The sequence below is a fragment of the Falco peregrinus genome, chromosome 3 (assembly GCF_023634155.1).
Source record: "Falco peregrinus isolate bFalPer1 chromosome 3, bFalPer1.pri, whole genome shotgun sequence".
NCBI classification, from domain to species: domain Eukaryota; kingdom Metazoa; phylum Chordata; class Aves; order Falconiformes; family Falconidae; genus Falco; species Falco peregrinus.
The window spans coordinates 109,642,275-109,666,769 of record NC_073723.1 but is presented as its reverse complement, the minus strand read 5'-3'; the positions used below and the strand labels follow the sequence as shown (position 1 = coordinate 109,666,769).

The following is a 24,495-nucleotide window of genomic DNA, read 5'->3' as shown; positions in this document are numbered from 1 at the left end:
AGACATGAGTCACTTGTGGTGGGTCAGGGCAGGGAACCCAGGATGCTCAAGCTGGTGGTACAGAAGAGGGATAAGGCGGCGTGCAGTGAGCCAAGCCTGTTATCTCAGTCTTGGATGCTTTGTTGAGCCGAGGGGCTGGGGTCCATGGTGGCAGTCCAGTGGCTCTTGGGCTACAAGCCTTGCACAGCTGGCATGGAGAGTTGGGAGAAGATCCTCCAGGACACGCGTGTGCTTTCTGTGGGATGCATCTGACCCTCCTTCCCAGCCAGAAGGAACGGGGCACCGCTACGGGAGGTGAGCAGAGGCACACTGCTGGCTGCAAGGTGGCTGGATGGGGCCAGGAGGAGGGGTCAGGGTGGTGGCAGAGGGGACCTCCTGGGGCAAACAGTCCTGGTAACGGTCCTGAAGAGGGTTTGGGTGACAAGGTGCCCAGAGGGCAGGTTTGGGGGGCATTGGGTGGTGTGTGTGTGGGGGGCACAGGTGGAGCTGGGTCTCTGCTTACAGCTTCCGGTAAAGTCCTGCTTGACCGCCCTGGTGCCAGGGGAGCTTGTCACCAGCTCGCAGCCACCCCACATGGGAAACGAGGGGACCGGGGAGGGGGGGTCTGGGGGGGTCAGGGCTGCCCGGGGCCTGCCAGCCGCGGATTTTGCCTATTCCTTGGGTTTTGTTTTGGGGTTTTTTGTGTGTGTGTGTTTGTTTTTTTTTTTTAATTTCTGTCCCGCTGGCCCTTTCTCCGCCGGGCCCCGGCCGCAGCCAGCACGCTGCCCTCCGCCGCCCCCGGCCCCCCGCCAACCCCGGTGGGCAGCGGCGGGCGGGGGGGGGCCGCACCCCCGGATGGAGGGATGCTCAGCCCGGGGCCGCCGGGCGGGACTGGGCTGCGGGGCGGTGGGAAGGGCGGGGGCGGGGGCATCCCTCCGGGACCCCCCCCCCCTCCTCCTCCTCCTCCTCCCCTCCTCCGCCGCCCCCTCCCGGTTTTTTGCGGCGCGCAGTCAACCCCGGGCGAGGAAGATTTGGGCTGAAATCACGGCTTTCTCCGGATGATCGACAGCTCCGGGAGAAACCATCGGCGGGCGGGGGGAGCCGCCGCCCGCCGCCCGCCCGCCGCCCCCCGCCGCGCCGCCGGCCCCCCGCCGCCCCCCGCCCCGCCGCCGCCCGCCCGCCGCCGCCGCCCGCCGCCCGCCGCCCCCGCCGGCAGCGCGGCGCCCCGGGGCGGGGCGGGCGGCGCGGGGCGCTCCCCCGCGCGGCGGCGGCGGTGGCTCGGCCCGGCCGCGGCGGCGGGGCCGGCGGTGCGCTCCGTGCCCGCGGCCGTGCCCGCGCCGGCGGCGGCCCCAGCGAGGGGGCTCGGCTCTGCGCTCCGCCGCTCCCCCGCCGCCTCCATGGAGCGCCGGCCGCGCCGCCTCTGATGCCCGGCCCGGCGCGCACCATGGGGCCGCTGTGGCTCTGCTGCCTGCCCCTCGCCCTCCTGCCCCTGCTCGCCGCCGTGGAAGGTAAGGGGGGGCGGCGGGGGGCGGCGGCCTTGCGCGGCGGGGCGAGCCCCCCCGGTCGGGGCTCGCAGCCCTTTTTTTCGGGGGAGGGTGGCGGCACTTTGTGTACCCCCCCACCCCCCCCCCGCCCGCCGCACACCTCCGCAGCGCTGGAGGGGAGGCGAAGTTTTGGGGAAGTGCTGCCCCGGCTGGAGGTGCTCCCTCGGTGCGGAGCCGGGGGCCGCTCGCGTGTCGTCTGTCCCTGTCCCCGTCCCCCCCGCCCCGTCCCCGTCCCCTCCCAGCCGCCATCCCGCCGGCAAGGTGGGCGTCCCCCGGCGGGCGCAGGTCGCTGGGTGCCGGCCGGGTACCGCCGCCGGGGGATGCCCGGGCTGTGCCCGCTGCCGCTGGGCTGCGGGAGGCTGCGGGGTTCACCCCGGCAAGGCCTCGCCATCCTGGATCTCATGGCTCCCCGCTGGCGGCGTGGCTTTCCCGGCGGCCCCGGGCTCCCCGCCGAGTCCCCCCGGTGCTCAGACAAAGCGGAGGCAGGCGGCAGGTGGGGGGCTCCTGCGGGCTGGGGGGGAGCCCGCTGGGGAGGGTCTAGGCAAGGGGGGCCTTGTCTTCCTGCTCACAAGCCCACCTCAGCCGTGCCTGCGGGCCCTCAGCCCACCCGCTGCTCAGGGACCCCCGAGCTGGGCCGGGCAGGGGTGGGAGCAACGTGTCAAGCCATCAAGCTGCGCATCCCGGTCCGCGGGAGCGTGCCCATCCCGGTCCGCGGGAGCGTGCCCATCCCGGTCCACGGGTGCCCATCCCGGTCCACGGGTGCCCATCCCAGTCCACGGGTGCGTTCCCGTTGCGGGAGGGCTGTGGCCGAGCCGGCAAGGGGCTGGGTGGCCCTGCTGGCCCCCTGGCTTGACTGGGCTAGTGGGCAGGCTGGGTGGCCGTGCTGGCCTTGGGCGTGGAGGTGCTGGGCGGTGGGAGCCGCACGGACGGTGTTTGTCTGGAACATGGATGAGGCACCATTTATTAAGTTGGAGTTTTGGGAGATGACTCATGGGTTGGCCAGCTATACATCGTGATATTTACAATATGGGAGCTTGGCATAAATAGGACTATTTACGTTGCAGTGGAGAGTTCTAGCCAGCTATGCTATTCAAATGAGCCCAGTATGGTTTTAATTATTGGGGGGGAGGGTGGGGGTGATGAGCGTGTTTGTGGGAGCATACGTGTCCACGTGGGGTGTCTGGCCTCGTCAGCGGGCAGTGCTGACACTTACGGTGGGGTTTGGGCTTGGCGGGGCCGATGCTGCTGGCGATGGCAGGGGATGGAGCTGGGCACCTTGTGCAGGGACAGGGTGACGCCTCCGCCCCACCTTGCCCTTCCTCTGTGTGGAGAGGAGCTGCCAGGGGGGTCGGTGACCAGCTCCCGGAGCTCATCCATGCTTGCTTGAAGGTGTGGTGACCTTTCCGCCATCATGGCAGGAGCAGCAGGGACTGGATGTGTGAGCACTTGGGCTCATCCCGTGGCACGGGGGATATACCTCTGGGGATGAGGGGGGTTCACCCACCTGAGATGATCGCTGTGAAGCGTGCTGTCCCGTGGCTGGGGATGCTCGGCGGGGGCCCTGCACCATCCCTCCAGCGGCTGTCCCTGTCTGAGGCTGAACGCGGTGATTTGGGCTCGGCGGGGTATCCCCCGCGCCCCCGCTCTTGCCTTCTGCCTCGTGCGTGTGTTGGGTTGTGATGGTTGCTCACAGTGCTAGTGTGGACAACCAGCTCCTGTATCCCAGCCTTTCCCTCCTTTCCAAAGGCTTCTGGAGAGCTGGTGAGGGGAAAGCGTGTGGGACGTAGCTCCCCTGGTGCACTTCTGCTCCTTCCTCCCCATTGGGAGCTGCCTCTTCCCGGGGCTCCTTGGGATGCTTGGATGTGGGGTTCACCTGCATCTCCGGCTGCTCTGGGCCCGTCGGTGTGGGCAGACCCACCCCACTGCAGTCGCTGGCCAAGGAAGCGGTGAGTGGACCCCACCGCATCCCTCAGCCACAAGACACCTCTGTGGTGGCGATGCCCTCCGTGCAGCCATCACCAGCTCCGGCCGATTCCCAGGACCAAAACGAGGGCAAAAAAGGCTCATTCAGGGGGGAAAAAGCATTCTGGTTATTTGCCCGGGGATCCTGCCTCTTGAGCCCTGTTTTCAGCTCTGCTACGGAGCTTTTCTGTAATGCTGGTAATTTCACTTGTCTCCTCTGTGCCTCAGTTTTCCTAATTACAAGGCGTAAAATAATACAAGCGTCTTTCCCAAGGGAGCCGCGAGGTTTTGTTAATGAACATGACAAAGTGCTTTGGGATCCGTGGTTGAAAGCGCAGCCTTAGTCAGTGTGCCTGTGTGTGGGGTGTTTATTTATCTACATGCTTTATATTTCTCTGTACACTATATATTCACTTGCATTTAACAAACCTTAATTAGAAACAAAGCCGATAGGGAAGGAAATATAAACAGGAGTGTGCATGAAAATTGGAAGTTGATTACTCACTGGCCAGCAGAATGTGTGTCTCGGGCTCGGGAGGAAAGGCTGTTTGGTTAAAACCAGCTCTGTTAAAAGGAAATGTGAAAAGAACGTAAAACATAAATCAATATGGAAAACAGGGAGGTGGATGACAACGTACATAAAGCAGAGGTTAAGGAATTGCGTACAGTTGTTAAGGCAGTTGCAAGGTAACGTATCAGCAGCTGAGAAAGTTCAGGCTTATAAAAGGAAAGTTTTTTTGTGTGTGTTTTTTTTTTTTTTTTTTTTTTTTAAACAAAAAAAACACCCCAACAACCAGAAAGTCAAGAACAAAGGAGTCCTGGAAGGGTCTGGATCCCACACCGGTTGGTAACAGTGCCGCTATCACTAACGGCTCCTCTTTGTATTCCTGCTGGCGTATGCTGTGCGCATATCTGGAGTACTGATACTTCCGACGTATTTTTGGGGGGGAGCTGGGAAGGGCACTTAGGTATTTTAAAATCAACAGCCTGGCAAACTCGCGTGCAAGGCGGGTGAAAAAAAAACCCTGAAGGCGCTCTTAACCCCGTTGGAGTTAACTTTTCATAAACCTTGCAGCGCTGGCAAGTTTCCCAAGGGCTGGAGGGAAGCCAGCCGTGTGCCAAAAAATGTGAAAGGAGAAACAAGATGGCCCTAATATCTGCGAGGGTGCGGGCAGCACGGGGGTCGGCAGGCTCTGGTGGGCGAGGCAGGATCACCCGGCAGTTTTGCTGGGAAGCAGCAGCACGGGTGAGGGGACTTGCTCTTGAGCATCCTTCTGTGCCGGGCGGTTGGGATCCTGAGCCTGACCTTGGCCTTGGAGAGGGATGCTGGGGAGGGAGGGCCGTATCCTTTCTGGGGTGGGTAACGCTGGAGCTGAGGTGCTGGACACGAGCGCCCGTGTCTGTCCTCCCAGCCAGCTGGAGACAGGACTTTTGTGTTTCTGTATATTTACGTGTTATAGTGCATGCAATAGACGTTACACATTTATTATATTGCATATGTGTACGTAATACACGAGATTTTGTATTTTATGTGTGCTATAACATATTGCAGTGTTAAAATATGGTCACCTCTCTTGCACACACAGTCATGACCTGCTGCTGAGCACCTCTGCAGCCTCCTCCAGGCCCAGGTGTGGGGCGGGGGGATGCCAGTGAACACAGGGTTTGGCTTGTTCCCCGTGGTGCCCAGCTGCGTGGTTGCAGCTACCCATTTCTTCTGGTACGGGTTACACCTGGGCAGTTGCTTTGACCTCGGTGCTCCAGGGAGGTGCCATGTGCCCGGGGTGTGCCGGCATCCAGCTGCAGGAGCATCCCGGCTAGCACAGCACGCTCCGGAGGGATGCGGCAGAGCAGCAGGTCCGGGGAAGAGCACAGGATCTGTTAAGGAGCTGATGCTTCCTGCGTGTTCGAACTCCAGATCTGCAAACAGTCTCCTGAATCCAGGCTGGAAACAAATTTTTGAACAAACGGGAATGAGGCGTGCAGCAGAGGCGGTGGTTTCGGGTTGGACCTGTGCTGCCTGTCTCCCTGCTGCTGCCTCCCCTCCCCGGCCCTGCTCCCTGGGTTAATTTTTGACGAGGTGCATTCCTTGCGCCCGCCTGCCCTTTGCATTACCTGGGCAGCAGCAGGGAAAACTCCATTTGGAGATCAAATAAATTGGTGCCAGATATAAATGTCCGTGGAGCTGCCATTGTCGCTCTGCCTCTCCGCTTTTCCTGGGCAGGAGCAGCTGTTGTTCCCAAACTGTGCTGTATTTCCAGCTTCTCTGGGTGATGAAAGCAGAGGGAGCAGTTGCTGGAGGGAGATGCTAAGGGGGGACAGGGCTGCAGGGGATGAGGGCTTGGGGCTGGCGTGGCCACTGATGTCCCCCAGCTCCTTGGAACACCCTGCAGAGGGATGTGGGGGTGCGAAGGGCACGTGGCTATGCCTGGGGGATGCTGCGAAGGGGGGGTTTGGGGCTGTCCCCCAAGGATGGGGGCAGTGGTCCCCTTTGTAGCCGGGCTGAGGATCTGCCTGCACTAGTCGCAGCCCTTTGTGTACACATACCTGAGCTGGCTGTAAAGAGGGGTGGGCACCAGTGGGGCTGCGAAACCTGCCTGAGGAGCTGGGTAAATACTGGATGCCGAGATACCTCCCGAGGCCTGAGTGCTTTTGTGTGAGCGCAGCCCGAGCAGTGATAAACGAGAGACTGAGCCCGCTGCTCCTGTCCCAACACGTACCCGCTCCCGACAGAACGACACGGATACTCATGTGGGGTCCGTCCGGGAGTGGGTGCGGGGTTCCCATCCTGCAAAAAGCCATTTTTTACTGAGAAAGACCCCTGTTGGCTCCCATCCTGGTTTGCCATCCCTCCCAAATCTGGCTTCTGGTTTGCAGAGAGGCCAGATCGAAGCGGCTGCCTGTGGGATGTGTCAGGAGGGGGGTAGCGGGGAGATGCACAGAGGCAAAAGTTCAGCCTTAGATAAGGGGGTAAGGACGGGGCCTCCCGCGATAAGGCACTGATGTGTGGTGCAGAGGGAGGGAGAGGCAGAGCCCTGGGGGGGTCAGGAGGGGGTCTGCCCTGGCTGGTACCCAGGGATGCAGGGAGCACGGGGGAGGTATGACTGGGGATGCTGGAAGCAGGCAGGGACCCCTCGGGCGCCGGCAGGCAGCAGGTAGGAGGGGTTGTGGAAGAAGAAGTGCCCCAGGGGTGTGTGCAGGGATATATCAATACTGACTTTATATCGGGTTTCAGGAATGTACTGGATGGATGGGGATTTGTGCCAGGGTGCAGGCATGGGGTTGGCTGTGTGAGGTGTGTCGCCCCCTCGCCCCTGGACAAAGCAGGATGGAGGCAAAGGAGTAAGTGAGGATCATGCCGTGCCATCCGCCCCTCTGAACTTCCCTGCTCGGGGATGAAGGGAACACCGTTGGGTCTCTGCTACCCCTTGGACCCAGCTTGTGACACCAATTGCCAAACATTAAGGGAAATGAAATGGGCCACAAAGGCAGAAAACACAACTACAGTTGTGGATGGTCCGTGCCTCCGTAAGTGTCACATAGTGGCATTATTCGGAAATTATAGTTCTAATGACTGTGAATAATCGCCGCTCTTCAGAAAGCCCACAAGAGGAGGATCTCTTGATTTAGACCCAAGCATCGTGCGCGATGCGGTGCAAGGCATTGGCCTGACTCCATGGGAGCACAAGAAAGAGGTGGTGAGCTCCCAACATTGGTGAAACTTTATCTGTTGGTCTAATAAGTAATATTCTTTCCACATTACCTCTCTTAGAGGCAGGCCATCGTGTCTGTAAAATGACCAGCACTTAAAAATACGATGCAGTAACATCTTATAAGTAAGGCAAAACGAAGGAGCTGGGCGAAGGGAGCAGCTAAAATAGTGAAACACTTGCACATGATATAGGAAATTATATTTGAAGCTCAGAATAAATGTGTGTGGCCATTTAAGGTATGAGTTTATTTTTTTTTTTTAATATCTTGATTGAATGGCAAATTGAGGGAGGTCATTGGAGGTAAAAAGATGTTCTTCAGCGAGTGAAAGTGGTATCTAAAAGGGGAAAATAGAAAAAAAATCAGAAACCATGGTGTGGTGAACGTAAAACCATATATGGCAGCCTGAGAGGAGTTTGAAAAATAACTTGTGAGAAGAAATGAATTACCCCCCCAAGTTCCCTCTCAAAAAATGAGAATCAGGATGGAGCACGTGGGGAGGTGGGGAGCGACTTCAGTGTCCCCCCAAATGGCCATGGCCAAGGGGACTCCGGCCAAGGAGCTTTCCTTCGCAGGGCCAGGCTGAGAGGCTGCCCTGAAGTGACGGCAGAAGAGCTTATATTTTAATATAAATGGGTAAAACAAATATTTAGACCAGAGCAAATGGGATGAGCATCCTTTAAGAAGGGCTCCCTGGGTGACTGAGGAGACTCCAGAGCAGTCATTTTAGAGGAAGGGCTCTCTTATGGATTAAAATCTGCTTAAAGAGGGGGAAACAGCCAGTTTTCCCACTGGATGAGGGTCACCGTGAGGCTCGTGCTGTGCAACGTATTTATAAATGCGCTAGAAAGGGGTGGGAACTGGAAGGCCAGAAAGTTTGCAGATCATACAAAATTACTCAGGACGATAAAAACAACAGTTGTCTTTAAAATATTGTAAAAGGATCTCATGACACCAGATAACCAGGCTATAAAGTGGCAGATTAAATGTAGTCAGTAATGAATGAGAAGGGATTCACATGGAAAAAATTACCCTAAACCCATGCATGCACAGTGGCGGTCTTTAAATTACTTATTAGCATTTTAAGAAAGAGATCTTAAAGTCATTGTGGATGCTTTTTGAAAGCGTCAACTCAGAACTGGGAAAGGCTGGGAAAGGAGGGTAAAGATGCTTGTGCAGGAGAGGTGCAGGGGTGGGGGGGCTTCAGGAAAAATGCCGCTGGGGGGGGTGCACAGAGGTGTGTTGGACTGTGGGAGGAGTGAAGAAGAGGGTGATGAAGGGGTGATGATTTGTTATTTTATATTCTTTTCACTTGCTCTTGGGTTCTGGTGTAAAACCAGGAGTGATGGAGGGTGGAGGCAGGAGTGTATTGGGCAGGGTGAAGCCCACCCCTGCCAGTCCTGGGTACTGGGAGCACTGGGAAGCCCTCGGGCTGCGGCCAGTAGGGTGCTTTCTACACCTCCTCCCCGAGCATCCCTCCAGTCTGCTGCCTGAGCATCCCCCAGTCTGCTGCTTCGGGAGCAGGGAAACCAGGAATCCCTTTGGCTCAGCCTCCCATGGTGGTGGTGGTGGATGTGGATTTGAGGTCTGTCCCACAGGGAAAGGCTCTGATGCTGGATGCCCACGCACAGTGGGGGCCCTGCCACCCCCCAGCTCCTTGCTTGGCTTTTGAGACCATCTGTAGCTTCTGAGGCAAAGCACCAGGGGGGTCCACGTCGCTCAGGGAGCTCATCACCTTGGGATGATGGACCCTCTGGGTGCAGGAGCGCTTTCTAGCCTCTTGATTTTGGCAGGGTGGCCAGGCAGGGGTAGGGTCCCCTGGAAAATGCTCGTTGGTGCTCACCTTGGGTGTTTTGGGGAGGGTGGGAGCATCTGGTTGGAGCTGGGGGAGGAGAGGAGCTACCCTCATCTCTGGGTTTATCTGCCTGGAGTTGGGGGGGGGAGGCAAAGCTGGGTTTAGAGGGGATGCTCAGCCCCTCGCCCACCGGCTGAGCGGGTTGGGGGGTGGTGGGGGCGGCCGAGCGTGTGAACGTCCCTGCGGTAGAGGGGACGCCTTGAGCCACGCGGCTGATGCTCAAAAGGCCAGACAAAGGGAACAATGGGCTCCGCGGCCAGGCTCCTGGGCAGCCTGCGGCTGGCTGCTGAGCCCCTGCCATGGGAGAGGAGGGGGCGGCGGGGGGCTGGCCACGGAGGGCTTGGTTCCCCTCTACTCCCACCCAGGCTTTGGGGGCCATGGGGACAGCCAGTCTGCGGTGGGCTGAAGGACAGGCTGTCCCCTGGGTGATGGTTATCGCATGCCAAGCAGCTCGCTGCCTGCACCCAGCTGGGCCAGGCTTGTTTGGGGTCTGTCCGCCTGGCAGCGGGCTGGAGCGAGTCCTGCGCCGTGGAAGGTATCACCCAGCTCCAAAAACATGTCCCCGAGGGGTGTGGGACCGTGCTGGAGCCTGGTGGGCTCTTGTTGCGCATCCTCACCGTGGTTTGCAGGGACCCTTGTTGGGGCTGGTGCAGCACTGCTCTGCTGCTGTGAGGCAGAGGGCTGGGAGAGCCAGGGAGGGTGAGGAGGGTCGAACAGGGGCTGGACCCTCTGGAGCCTCTGGACCCCCTGTCCAGACCCTTTGTGAGCCTGAATAACTTCAGCAGAGGGATTCAGGAGGGAGGTGTTGCTGTCCTCCCAGCCCTGGTGCACAGGGGTTGTGGGAGGCTGCGGATGAGGAGCATCACGCGCTGTGGTGTGGCAGTGCGGGTTCTTCCCATCCCAGAGTCTCTCAGGACAAGGGAGGACCGCTCGGAGCACTCTGTCTTGGAGCAAGGGACAGAAGTCCCTGGGTGATTTTCAGTCTGGAGGAGATCCTGCTTTTCTGAGCCCGCCAGGAGGCCACTCGTTCATGTGGGGTGGCTGCTGAACCCAAGTGCTTTGGTTTGGGTTGCTCACTGAGACTAGAGGGTTGGGCATGACGTGTCTGAGGACAAACTGGACAGGAATAGGCTGTTCTGATGCCTCCAGATGTGTGGTTGCCTTCACCCAAGAGACTGGTGTGTGTCACCTCCCAGGACCCGTGTCTGCCTGCATCCACTGTTCTCCACGACCTCCAGGCAAAGGCTGGTGGCCGTGGCTGGTGCTCCTGGAGGGAGCTGGCAGCATCCTTCCCTCCCGCTGGCTCCCGTGACTCTGCAGCTCATTCTCCCCGGTTACGGACAAGGTGCTGCCTCCGAGTTTGGTTTCAAGCCTTTCCCTCGTGAGATGCCTCTTTCTTGCGAGCTCAGCTCTTTGTACAGCCAGTGTTGGAGCTGTTGGGGTGGTGGGACTCAGCAGTCTGACCCAGGAGGAGGGCTTGGTCCTGGGACATCCCTGGGGACAATGCCTTTATCCTGTATCTACCACCTCTTCTAAGGATGCATCCAAAGAAGCTGTTTGTGGTCTTGAATAAGAGCTAGGGGTGCTCTGGGCTGACAAATACACATGCAGCTGGTTTGAGGCAAGGTATGGTAGAAAGTCTGTGGAAGATCAGGATTGGGCCAGCTTAATGAGTGGGGGGCGGCAGAGGGGAGGTCGAGGAAGCCTTTGGCCATCTAGGAGAGGTTCAGTGGTGGCCAGTGGCTATGAGCTGGCTGGGCAACCGCCCCAGCCGGTGCACGCCACATGCTTGGGTGTGAGATGGGCTGGAGCACGTGAGGGGTCACGTCTCGCCATGCCAAGGTTACGGTGGCGTTTCATGATTTGCTTTGCTTGTAATCCTGTTTCCAGGCTCCACAACTGCAACTCAGAAACCTTTACGGTGAGCCTCACTTAATAAATCTTTGCCTTGTTTTACTTTTAAGCCTGTCTGGTATCAGGGGACAAAGCAAGCAGAAGAAATGTGTGAACTGGGGGCAGTGCAGATGAAGTAAAACAAGGTGGATGAGCTGGCTGGAGCGCGTTGCCTGCAGGGAGGGGGGCTGGCAGGGCTGCAGGGAGTTAATTGCAGCGTGCCAGCTTTGGGGAAAGCATTTCCTTAGGATCAATCCTGCAGGATCCCCAGCACCTCCAAGGCTGTTTGTGGAGTGCCCTTGCAGGTGGCTGAGCGCTGCTTTTGCTGCTGGTCGCCAGCCTTTGTACTACGTGCACGGTGCATGCCGAGAGAGCACCTGTGTGTTCAATGCGAGCAGGCATGCGGCATCCTTGCTGCTCCGGCATAGAAACAGGCACCGAGAGGGAAAGCAAGTCGGTGATGTTATTATTTTTCTCTCCCTGGGGAGCAGAGAGCGGCCAGTGCCTTGACGTGGGGAACGGCTGGTGGCAGGGTACTAACTGCCTGGCGCTGGAGCGTGCTGGGCGGTGGTATGGAGGTATTTACCCCCCTGAGCTTGCTCCCACCTGGCATGGGGTGCGATGCTGTGGGAGTCAGGGGGTGGATGGAGGCAGGCAGAGCAGAGCAGCCCCACCAGGGACAGTTTCCAGCCAGGTTGGGCAAATGCATTCCCCAGGCAGAGCTTGGAGCCACCCTGGCTGTGCCAAAACCGGGACAAAGCCCTGCTCCTTTTACCAGCCTTGCGGAGGGGTGGGTAGTCCCTGCCTAACAAGGACCCTCCTGGGCTTCTCCCTTTCTCACCACGTGTTAGCACCGCTCTGGAGGTTTGGGATGGATAAACACAGAAGTGTGCGTGATGCTGTGTGGAAATCCCTTGACAGCAGACACATAGCAGAGCAGCGGGACGCTGGTGTGGGCTGGAGGAGCAGGCTGTGCCAGCTGCTCCGCAGGGGGAAGGGGTGCTGAGTGGCTCCAGGACTTGTCCCTGTTCGTCTGCTCTACCTTCGGGAAACCTCAAAGAGAGTCCTCGGACAGGTGCAGAGCGGTCGGGAGCAGGGGCAGGCGCCGGAAAGGTGCTAATTAGGATGTTGGCAGCATTAGTAGGGGTTGGTGTCTGGCTGGTGGGAAGTGTTGAACAGGCAGCACAGGTTCTGCTCTGTGTCGCGCTCGGTGTAAATCTCCAGGCAGCAGGCAGCTAGTGAGTCTGCGGGTGAGATGAGGCCAGCTCAGTTGTGTGATGGAGATGTCCTGGGGTAGGTGGGTGCTGCTCTGGGTCCACCCGTGGCAGCTGGGTGACAGTGGGTGATGTGGTTGTGGCACAGGGGTACCAGATCTGCTCTGGGTATCGCTCGGTGATGGGGAGATGCTTGGTGTGGTGCACAGAGCCAGTGCCTGATACACCTGGTTTTCTCCTTTTGGTTCTTCATTTTTATTTTTCCAAGTCTGTAGGCGAGATGGAGAGCAGAGAAGTTGCTAACGATGCTCGGTGCTTCTTTTCCTTTTTTTTTTTTTTTTTTTGTCTTCTTCTTTTTTTGGTCTGATGTCAAACTCGTGTGCCTTCAGATTGAATAGCTGCCACAAGATTTTGCTGTGACTGACACCTGTTCTGGCTGGAGAGCGACAGCTTTTGATAAACACAGATCCTCTGGAAACACTGAATTTACTGGCAGCTGCTCCCATTTGTCGTCTGGTCTCTGTTCCTGGATTTGGCTAAACCTTGCGCCGCTCTGGGAAGTTGTTGATGCTCCTCCTGGGGTTGAGCGGTGGCTGGGGAGGTCTGCTGGGCTCCACTGGGTTATGGGGAGGTCTGCTGGGCTCCACTGGTTTATGGGGAGGTCTCCTGGACTCCACTGGTTTACGGGGAGGTCTCCTGGGCTCCACTGATTTGCGGGGATGCCTCCTGGGCTCCACTGGTTTATGGGGAGGTCTCCTGGGCTCCACTGGTTTGCGGGGATGCCTCCTGGACTCCACTGGTTTACGGGGAGGTCTCCTGGGCTCCACTGGGTTATGGGGAGCCATGGGACAGGCAGGAGGTGCAGGCAAGTGCCAGTATGGCTTTGCTGGGGAGTGCATCCAGCCTGTCCCTCTGGGCCAAGCACTGGGGCCATCCTCATCCCAGTGGGACACAGCTAGTGGGGGAGCAGGTGGGCATGTGCCAAAAGCTGAGTGAGCCAACCCATCCCCAGCGTTTGCTTTCATCCTTTGGCATTGCAGAAGCCCATCCTTGCTTATCTGTGGGTCCGAGAGTGAAGAACCTCTCCAGTCTGTGTCCCTCAGTGCTGCTACCGCTTTCCATGTGTCTGTGCAAAAAAAAAAAAAAAGTGGGGCTGCAGGGCAGGGCTGGAATTTTGGACTGGAGAGTGAGGGATGTGTGGGGGACACTGCTGGGGCTGTGGTAGGTTTAGGGACCAACACGAGGGACTGGTGGAGCCTGTGGTGTCCCTGGGGTGGTGCCAGCCAGGGTGGCAGGGGCTGCCTATATGGCTTCGTGCTGGGGGAAGCAAAGCAGGTCACCCTCAAGGAGAAGCCTTGCCCTGTAATTTGGGTGGCCTAAATATGACCTGAGCTCCTGCCTGTGGGTGCTGAGGCCTTGGAAAGCTGACCTGGTGTTCTACCGTGCGTTTGGGAGGTCCTTGGTGTGTGGGCTACAGAGGGAAAGGGGGGAAAAAAAAAGAAATGGGATTTGCAAGGTCAGCCCTGGGTGTGTCATCCATCAGCCTGGAATTGCTCGGTGGCCAGAAGGGTGGAGAAGGGCTTGGCCCCTGCTGTGGCTCTCACGGGGGTGCCGGCAGCTCATCGAGCCATGGCAGCATGCCCACCCCGTTGGGTTTCCATCAAGGTGCCCATCAACCCTGCGTGTGGTGCTTCGGGGTCTGTGCTACGTGTGCTGGAAGGAGAAACCTCACGGATGCAGGGGCTGAGGCGGTAGCATCCAAAAGCACTGCAGGGGTCTCCTTCCCTTTGGTGGCAGGAATGTGCTGTACACTTGCACAAGGCTAAAATAAAACTGCTGGCAAGGTCCCATTCCACATAAAGAGCCCAACTGTGCACTAGGGACACGTCCCTCTCCCGGCTGCCGTGGCTGGGGTTGCTCAGCGCAGGGGTTCTGAGGTGGTGCTGTCTTTTATTTGATGCAGAAGAAGGGCTTGGAATTGATGTAGGCTCTCGTGCTCAACGTGCTTCAGAGCTTTAACTCTGAGAGGTCACCTCACATGGCTGTGGTCTAATGTGAGCACTGGGAGCCCACCTGGAATCAGTGTGTGGTGGCCGTGAAAGAGATGATGTGTCATGCCAGGGAGTATCATGAGGGCAACCAAACTGATGGATGAGTCAACAAAGCCAAAAAAAAAAAAAAAAAAATCCTAAAAGCCTTGGTTCTGTTCCAGTTCTGTAACAATAAAATGAAACAAACATCATGTTCAAATTGGCTGAAGGAATCCCACCCACCAGTGGCACTGAGGGAGACCCTGCCAGTCTGACGTTGAGCTGTCCTGCTCCAAGGATGCGCATCCCATGTACAGACCCTATTGATGCACTGTGGCAGAGGGGGAGGGGGTCCTGCCCCAGCCCCCCTGCTTATTTTCCCTTTCCCACTAAGCTGGCAGTCTGGAGGGGACGTTTTGCTACACAAGCCTGTCTCCAGCGTGGGTTCGGTGTGACACTGTGCCACACCTGGGCTTGGAGGTACCCACTCTTCCCATCTCTTCCCCTCCAAATCTTTATTTCCTTCTCAAGTCGCTCAAATTAGAGCACCCTGGGGGTGGTTTTTCCCAGGTGGGCATGGTTTCCCGGGCCAACGTCTGCTTGAGCCAAGGGGAGATGTTTGGATGCCCTCTCCCCAGGAGCTGGGAGGACTTTGCCAGTGCCTGGGACCACGCAGAGACTCCGGCCATGGAGTGCTGTGGTGGAGAGCAGGGACGCACAACTTGGGTCATCTCAGTTTAGTGGGGCTGGCTCAAAATCCGGTGTTTTAACCACTCGGAAAACCTTGCAATGGGATTTATCCAGTGTCTTAGGAGGCTGGTGGAGGGCACTGTACTGGTCCTGGGATTTCTTCTAGGAAAGAAGGACATTGAAGCCTGCTGCTGAGAGCATACTTTTGCAAGAGCAGTTGCATCTCCTGCACCCAGCTCCTGGGACCCAGACAAGTCCTGGAAGGGTTTTGCCCTGCTCTGGACTGCACAGGGGTAAATATTCACTAGAGCCAGCGCAGCCACTGCTGAGTCGCTTTTATTTTGGTCTCTTAAGATAGCGAGGGCTGTCGGAGGTGCGAGCAGGGATGGCCTGTGGCAGGGCTCGCCGGCCTTTAATGCTTGAAATAGTTTTGCCGCTTGCGTTTGCAGGGCTCTGGCGGGGATAAGACTTGCTGGTCTCCATGGTTTTATGTGCCATGGGACTGTGCCAACAGTTTAATCACAGCTGAACCCTCATAGAGCAGCATAAAAAATGTTGTAGTTGGGATTAGGTTACCCATCCTTCCTATAAAAGACTCTATAAACAGTCCATCAAGCCCAAGCATTCCTCTCTTGGCTGTGAGGTCCTTTGCTCTTAATGGGTCTGGCATTTGCTTTGACTAAGTCTTTTTTTGGGGGGAGGAGGCACCTCTGTAAAGGAGCCCCCGAAGGATGGCTTTTCTGCTTGCATTAGTGGGGGAACCCAACCGGGCTGGCTTGGCGGAGGCGGTGTTGGATGTCAAGAGGATCTGGCTGGGGATGCAGGGGGTAAGAAGCAGCCGTGACAAGCCCAGGGGGCACTGACAGCAGCAGCTGCTCCCTCCCCGTGGCTGAGGGCTTTTTTCCATGTGGATTTGCTGTTTGCTGGAGTGCTGGAGAGTTTTCCCTAACCTTGGGGCGGGCAAGGAACTGGGACTCTTCCTTTCCCATCTCCCAGCACATCTCAAATCTGTCTTGTCTCTGCTGCAGCTTGAGCAAGTTCCCCAAAACTGTTGAAAATCCTAAAGTTTGGGCTGGGCACCAAGTGGTCTCTTTCTAGCCACCTTCGCCATCCCGTGCGATGCCTGCCATGGAAGAGCTCCCGGGTTAATACCACCCATGGGACTTCCCTGGGGTGCTTGGAGTTTTGTTGTTTGTCCTTTGGGGAGCCACCATGGGGCAGGGAATGGGTAGATGCAGGAGGTGCTGAGAACGGTCCTTGTCCTCGCTGCTGCATCCTTGAGGATGTGCTCACCTCTATTGTGTCTCGGGGCAGCTCATCTATGGCACCTCAGAGATGCTCCTGCCCAGGACAGTTACCTTCTCTCTCCTGGAAACCTTAAAGCTGTGGTTATGCTCCTGCTCTCCTAGCAATGGAGAGCTTGAGGGGCGTTTGCTGGAGGACACCAGGCTTTCCAGTGCTTTTCCCAACAGAGTTTAATTTATTTTCAGGTTTTTATTTCCAGAGCAACCTTTGCAGCAATTGTTGCCCCCCTCTGAACTTGCCTTTGAAGATGATTTGGTCACTGTAATCACCGGTACAGAAGTGGTTAGCTGTTAGCAAGACCCCCTCCCTTAGTATCCTGCAGAGGGCAATTCAGTCCACCTGCCTGGGATGGCTGGTTTAGATCATCTGGCTTGTCCTTGGAGGCCCTTTTCTTTCTATCATTACTATCTGTAGAAAATTAACAACTGCATTGAAGTGGAAGTGTTATTTTTTCATATGGTGAATGCCAAGGGAGGCGAATCCTGTATCCTTTACCTGAGGATGCTCAGTGAGCCTGCAAGAGCATTAGACACCTCAGCATCGGTTTCCTTCATCCCTCTCCATCATGCTGACTGCAAGACAAAACCAAACCAGGGTCTGGTTCCTGCAGAGGCCACTGAGGTCCAGTGCTGGGAACGATTACTTGGAACCTGCCAGCTAATCAGCTTTTAATCCCTTTAGCATGTTTTCGGCGATATGGAGCCATACGCCCAGGCAACGGCTTGGCTGTTGCTGGCACGGCTGGCTCTGCTCCCCCGTGCTGCCGTCACGCCTCCTGGGTTTGGTACTCAGAAAGCCTCCTGCCTTGTACACGGTTACTCTCACCAATCAAACTTGTAATCTCAGTGAAGAATGAAATCAGATTTGTTTGACAAGACCGGTTTCCTGTAGAAGTATGTTGACTGGTGCTAATTATACTCCTGGTCTTTAATTCTTTATGATTTGAATTACATCAGCATTTTCATTATTTTCCCAGAAGTGATTTCAGGCTGAGCGAGACCTTGAATGCTGCCATTGCATCGCATTATAATCCTAGTGCATCTCCTAAACGTGATCCTTCTGCACCGAGATGCTTCTGCATTAGTGTTTTCAAGGACTTCCCAGCTTTCTTTTTCCCCAGGTGTCCCCTTACGGGCTCCTGCTTGCTAATTTTTGAAGTCTGTGGAGTCTGTCGCTGTGAAAAATGTTTGGTTTTCTGAGTTCTCCCTGTCCCCATGGTCACGTTATAACCCCAGCCGGCAGCTCAGCCCCACGCAGCCGCTCACTCGCTCCCCCCCAGCAGGGTGGGGGAGAGAATCGGGGGAGTAAAAGTGAGAAAACTCGTGGGTTGAGTTAAAGACAGTTTAATAAATAAGGCAAAAGCTGCACACACAAACAAAGCAAAAGAAGGAATTCATTCACCGCTTCCCATGGGCAGGGGGTGTGCAGCCATCCCCGGGAAGGCAGGGCTGCATCACATGTGGCGGGGACTTGGGAAGACAAATGCCACCGCTCCGAATGTCCCCCTCTTCCTTCTTCTTCCCCCAGCTTTATAGTGCTGAGCATGATGTCCTGTGGTCTGGGACATCCCTTGGGTCAGTTGGCTGTATCCCCAGCTGTCCTGGCTGTGTCCCCTCCCAACTCCTTGTGCACCTCCAGCCTGCTCACTTGATGCTGCCTAAGCGCTGCTCAGCAATAAGGAAAACATCCCTGTGCTATCAACACGGCTTCCAGCACAAATCCAAACCACAGCCCCATACCAGCTGCTATGAAGAAGATTAACTCTATCCCAGCCAAAACCGGCACATTCTCCACCCCTTATTCCAAACCGTTTATGTGATGCTCAGGTCTTGCACCTTCCAGTGCGTCCTCGTTAACCCTCACTACCCTTCCCATCCTTTGGTATAATAATGTGATTCCCTTAGTCTATGGACCACCCCTATAAAATGTCCACGGAGTTCATTTAGTCCATGCTGGTGGGCTCCATCTGTTATGGTGGCCACCCAGGACGGGAGAGGTGATACGCTGCACGGAGTTACTGGGCACCAAAGCCAGCTCAGGCTGGGTCTCTGCTGCTTCTTGTAAGGCTTCTCCTCCACTGGTTCAGGTGGTTCCTGCTGTAGTAATTCCCCATAGCGTGCAACTCAAATCCCAGGTTATGTCAGTTTTAAGGTAGTTCCATTGTCTTCACCCCCGGTCCTTTTGGACAAGACTATAGGGTTTGACATTGCAGTGAACTCCTCCTGCTGTTGCTGGTCCGGCTTGGACTTCTCTGCAGACTGCAGTCCCTTTGGGGTGTACCTGCTCCACATGGAGCCTGGTCTCTGAGCCACAGTGTCTTCAAGGGGATGCCTGCTGCGGCATAGATGTACCCACAGGCACAGTCACTTCAAGGTGCACCTCTTCCAACGTGGCCTTCTCCATGGACCAGAATGCCTTCAGAGACAGACCAGCTGCAGCATGGCCTTACCCATGGCTGCAGTCTGTTCAGGGGTGTTCCTGCTCTGTCCTGGGCTTACCCATCACTACAGGCTTTGAGGTGCCCCAGTGTGACCTCATGCATGGCCGCCGATGCTTCGAGGTATACCTGCTCCAGCTTGGGCTTGTCCTTGGGCCACAGTCCCTTCAGAGGTACCTGCTGTGGCACGGACATAACCGCAGCCACAGGCGCTTTGGGGTGTCCTGCTCCCACGAGGACTCACCGGCAGGTCACAGTCCCTTGGACTCCAGTTCATACTGGAGTTCCAGCCTGCCCCGTACGGCAGCGCAGAAACAGCAGCCGTGCCCTGGCCCCCCGCCAGCCCGGCGCATCGCCATGGCTGTTATCAGAATGTTCCCAGGCACAGCAGATGATAAGCAGTACAGCAGTACAGCGAGTAGCGAAAGCAAAAAATCAGCCACTAACGAGCACTAGACGCTAATAAACCGTAAGGCAAGCCAGCCCTGTGGCAAGCACAGAAACCTGCTGATTAATAGCTGAACAGGAATAACAGCTATACATTCGATCTAGCACATTCCAGTCAAATCTGTCATTATCTCCAACCCTTTGAGCCCCACGCTGGACGCCAGAAAGGACTGTTGGGGTTTAACCCCATCCAGCAGCTCAGCCCCACGCAGCCGCTCACTGGTGGGATGGGGGAGAGAATCGGGACAGTAAAAGTGAGAAAACTCGTGGGTTGAGAGGAAGATGGTTTAATAAGCAAAGCAAAAGCTGCGCACACGAGCAAAGCAAAAGAAGGAATTCGTTCACCGCTTCCCACGGGCAGGGGGTGCGCAGCCATCCCCGGGAAGGCAGGGCTGCATCACACGTGGCGGGGACTTGGGAAGACAAATGCCACCGCTCCGAATGTCCCCCCCTTCCTTCTTCTTCCCCCAGCTTTATAGTGCTGAGCATGATGTCCTGTGGTCTGGAACATCCCTTGGGTCAGTTGGGGTCAGCTGCTGCGCTGGCTGTGCCCCCCCCCAGGTCCCTGTGCCCCCCAGCCTGCTCGCTGTGGGGTGAGGTGAGGAGCAGCAGAGCCCTTGGCTCTGTGTAAAGGCCACTCAGCCGTAACAAAACCATCTTGGTGTTATCAAGGCCGCTTCCAGCACAAATCCAACCACAGCCCCGGACCAGCTACTACGAAGAAGATGACCTCCACCCCAGGCAAACCCAGCAGAGCCATCCCAGCCTGTGGAGCATTGGGAGCCAGCATCCTTCCCAGTCAGCAGCTGTCCCTGCCTTGTGCTCTCTACTAGCTGGTGGGGCTCATGCATCTGCACCCTTTTTATCTCAGGCTGCTGTTGCAAGCGATAAAAATCTTTTTGAAGTCTCTTCCTGCCTTGCAAAGTGCTTCTGGCCTCATCTCTCCCCACCTTGGCAAAAGAGATCGGGATACTCTCTGGGAACACAGTGCTGGAAAGAGCTACGTAGGTTTGCCCAGTTATTCGTGCAGATGTTGACCAGCGCTGCAACCAGGCTGTGGAGCTTTTTCTGGGGTTTTCTTCTCATTTGATGTTAATGGTTAGTCCCAGAATTTGATTTTTCAACCTGTTGTGGAGGTGTCGTACAGGAATTTTGTGTGGCCGTGTTTCCTTGGACTCATTTATGGAAGTGAAATGCCCCAAAATGAAGATAAACAATGGCTATGGCTTCTCCCGCCTCCACGGGGCTGTTGTCCGTGTAGGAAAGACACATCTTTGGTCTTTTGGTCTTGACACAGCTGTTCCAGCTGTGGCCAAAGTCTTAGTTATTTGCTAGATGCTTGCAAACAGTGTGTGTGATGTTTAAGAGAATTACAGCCAGACGGTCCCTGGGTCATTAGTTATGTATGAGCTGAGGAATCCCACGTTACTAACAGGAGGAAGCAGCCCTGTCCTCTTGAGGGCTGTGGAAATATCCCGCTTCCCTAATAAAGACGCAGGCTGGCTGGCCATGGCCATTTTTCATGGATGGTTAGAAAGAACCGCAGCGAGGGAAGCTCTGATTGCACGTAGAGAAAAAAAGCCCCAAAAGAATTCATCACCCTGAAAGTGGTGTCGTGGTGAAGCAGGGCTCAGGAAGGTGACAGCATCTCCATCCCTGGGCATTGTCAATGCTTTTTTTTCCCAATGTTTCTACATTTTTAAACATTTTTACTTAGCATTTTGTCTACGTGCTTAAAAAAACACGACCACCATAGTTTTTCTTGTCTGCAGCCATACCAGACATGGCTTTTTCATAGGTTACTGTTACTAACTTGCTTCACTTCATGCCAGTCACAACAAGCTATGGGTTGCCTGCTTATTCTCCTTCTATTCATCCTGCATTGCCTTTGTATGTGCAGTTATCACAGGAGCACTTTGTTGCTCCAGGGTTGCCTTTGGTGGAAGTTACTGTCTTCCTATGTTGTCAAATTGTAGCCTTTAAAGAAAAAAAAAAAAAAAAAAAAAGTTCTTTAAACTTTTCTTTGAGTCATCGAATCATAGGACTGCTGGGTCTGGAAGAGATCTCCAAAGACTGTCAAGTCCAAAACCCCTCTGATTTTCATTTGGACTTTTCGCTCCTGTTTCCTGCTTGACTCTGCTTGCGAATTTTCTGAGTTTTGGGAAATCAATGTGTTTGGAGCAACGAGCAAAGCATTTCAGAATTGGGCCGCCCTCCCTTTGGCCAACACAGGCTGTGATCATCAGTGCTGGGGCAATTACACGCTTCCAGTCCAGTGTTTCAGCCCTCTTTCTGTGTCATTATGAGGTCCAAAATTGTAGACCTCGGGGTCTTTAATGCACTTTGTGCATTAAAGTTATGTAACGAGCCTGTCCTCACCGATCGCAGGGTAGGATATAGCGTAACGATGACAGATATTGACAGGTACAAGGCACCAGTGTTTCTAGGCAGTGCGAGAAGCAGAAGTCTGGTAGTGAAAGCTGGGTCGTTGGCTTTGTGCCTGTCACGCGTTGGTTTTCCATCACACGTGTCGTTGCACCATTTCATAGCCTGAGCGTGTTTCTGATTTATTATTGGCGCACTGGTGGCGGAGCTGAACCGATGCAAACTGAGATGTCTTCTCCAGCATCCTCTTCGGCTTAATTGCCCTGTGATGAGTTTACAGTGTAGATTAGTCCTACTCCTGGCTCTGACGGATTGACATGCCAGTGATGGTTTGGTTGGACCTCCTCCTCTGTAGACAAGCCAGGAGCTGGAGGAGCCATGGTTTGGGGAGGTGACAGCGGAGTCTGCTGTGGCAGCTCGGTCCAGGCATGCTGGTCACCCTGCACTCAGCTCTCCCTGGCTGTCACTGTCCCCTTGGCAGCCCTGGCCAGATTTCTTGCTGAAATGGAGAGGGGAGTCCAAGACTGCCTCAGCCTCAGGTTAGGCATGGTGCCAGGTGGGTTGAACAGGATATTTTAGGGCTGAAGAAAGACCACCTATATCTGGATTTGGGAGGACATGCAGTAACAGCCTTTGTGAGCAGGAGTCGTGCCCTGCTTGGCTCATAGAGAAGGACCTGCTGCCCTGGCAAAACCAGCTTTCATGTGAGAAGGTGGCTCCTGCTGGACATTTGCTGGTATCTCTGTTGGTTTTGGGCTTTGTGATTTGAGCTGAGTTGATGCATTGCTGCTGGTGAGGGAAGAAGAGTCCTTTTGGCATCCACTGAAGGGTGGCTGAGCCTCTGAATTTGCAGGATGGATGCCAAGGTGCAGGTTCACTCCTGCCAACGAGCCTGGTGTTAGACCAGGGAGATCCTGCCTTGCTGTCTTTGTGCATCTGCTGGATTTTTGCTCCAGAACACAACCAAGAGAAAGCAGTGCTTCCCCCCACCCCCAGGAAGTTACAACACTAACCAGGTGGGCATCCTAGAGTAGGCAGAAAGGGTTGTGTTCTCAGTGGGACAGGGTGGCTCCTCCTTCCTCGGATGCTGAACGTGGAGCTGGAGCTGGATGATGTGTTTCCCAGCCTCTGTTTCCAGCCAACCTTCCTGGGGGTAAAATTTAGAGCTGCGTGTTGTAGCTCTGCTTGCCAGGAGGAGGGAACATCGGGGTGGCAAAGAGGGTCTGGATGAGACAGTGGCTTGCGTCATTATATAGGAGACATGCTGGGGAAGTGATTGGGGGTCCTGCTATGTCTGCTCACGTTCTAGAAGAACAAGGGTTTTCAACTCCATCAGTAAAACAAGGCTTCTCCATCTTTGACCAGAGTAGATGTCCAGCTCTGGTGCCCCTGTCCCTAAGGTCCCCCTGCCCCAGCTGTAGCGATGATCGGGGTGGCTGTGGATTTTCCCAGTCAAGTCCTGGAGATGTCCAGTCCTGGAGATCCCCCACCTCTCTGGTGGCCTGCCTTAGGGCGCCCTGAGGAAGCGATATCCTAAGTAATCTTTCAATATCCAACTTGAACGTCCCAAGTCACAATTCATAGTTTGAAAAGGTCCCTCCTGGCTCAAAATGTCCATCCTGGAGTCACCTGTTGTCCCTGTTTTATGGGATGAGCTGAGTCACTGCTCTTGTTTCATGGGGTGAGATGCCTTCTACTCGGCTGGGCAAGGATGAAAGCTGTGTTTTCCCTTCATTACTTTCAGCCTTTTCTTTAGGAGGTTGCATCTTGCTGGGAACAGCCAGGTTGAGGGTTTAAACCATGTCTTTGTTTTTTGTTCTCTTCTTACTCTGCCCCAAATTGTGATGATACATGGAAAGCATCGCCCCAGTGGTGATGACCACTGTGGATGCCCCAGAGATCCTGTCCCGGAGGTCTGGGGAACAAAGCACCTAGGAGGAGGTGGGAAAGGAGCTAATCCATGAGCCTGGCTTACAACATTTCTGCTGTGCACAAACTAGAAATGTCTGCACGCATCCAGAATACCTCGCAGAGCGGGTGCTAAACTGAACACTGGAGTGCTTTGGCGTGTCTCTTTCCTTGGAGTAATAATTTGCAATCACATCCCAGTTTCAAAAAGCACCTGAGTCAGATGGGAGTGAATTATTTGCAGACAGCACAACTGCTGTATCCTGCACGCCGGCAGCATCTCACAAGTATGTGGTGGGAGAGGCTGTGGCAGTGAAAGATGTCCAGACATGGGACCAAGTCCATCCCAGACCTGGAAATGCTCCCTCCATCCCTGCTCCCACCTGGCACACTGCCCCCTTCCCGTCGGCCACAGTGGGGTTTTTAATAGCCATTTCCCTGTGAAATCACAAAGATTGCTGGCTGTGAAATACAAATGATACGTACTAAATGCTGTGTAATGGATTCCACTTGCAACATTTCATGACTGTGTGTTTCTAATAAAAGCCTCCAGGAGCAGGGCGGAGGCTCTCTGGCTGGGGCTTGGGGTGGTGGGAACACTGGGTCCCACAGCTGGTGTGCGTGGTCACAGGGGCAGCCAGGATGGCTCTTGTAAGGTGACACAGCCAGCCATGAAACCCCACAGAGGATGCGTACCAAGGAAAAACCCCCAAGCTCACAGTGATGCTCTTCAAGGGGAATTGTCCATTCTCTGCTCTACCGATGGAGATGTGGGGTGAATATGTGGGGTTTAGGGGACCAGGGCAGCAGGAAGACTTGCTTTGCATTATCGTGGAACACAAAGCTACCCTGAGGACATACCTGTTTTTGCTCAGGCTGGCTGTAGAGGTGGGGAGATGTGTGCTACACAGTGCTGTAGTGTGGAGAAAAACATGTGGGCAGCGCTTGGTGCTTTCAAACTGGGGGACGGATGAGTCACCCTAAGAGCTGCTGCAGTGGTAAGAAAGGGTTTCAAGCCTTTTACGTGCCATTCAGTGGCATTGGGAGTATGGGATATTCCCATGGTGCTCCAGCGAGGAGTTACAGGTGTGTACTGAAGGGGCTTAAAATTGGCTGGTCATAGGAAAATACTCTT

General features: G+C 55.6%; 1 protein-coding gene across 2 annotated transcripts in view; it reads left to right on the top strand.

The window, feature by feature from the left end:
• The first annotated feature begins 1,266 nt into the window (after nucleotides 1-1,266).
• EPHB2 (EPH receptor B2) overlaps nucleotides 1,267-24,495 on the top strand; it is a 129,709-nt gene continuing 106,480 nt past the window's right edge. For both annotated transcript variants that reach the window (XM_055800330.1, XM_055800329.1), the window contains exon 1: nucleotides 1,267-1,487. In XM_055800330.1, the coding sequence (XP_055656305.1) occupies nucleotides 1,403-1,487 (85 nt within the window). In that variant the 5' untranslated portion in view covers nucleotides 1,267-1,402. The remainder of the gene's footprint in view (nucleotides 1,488-24,495) is intronic.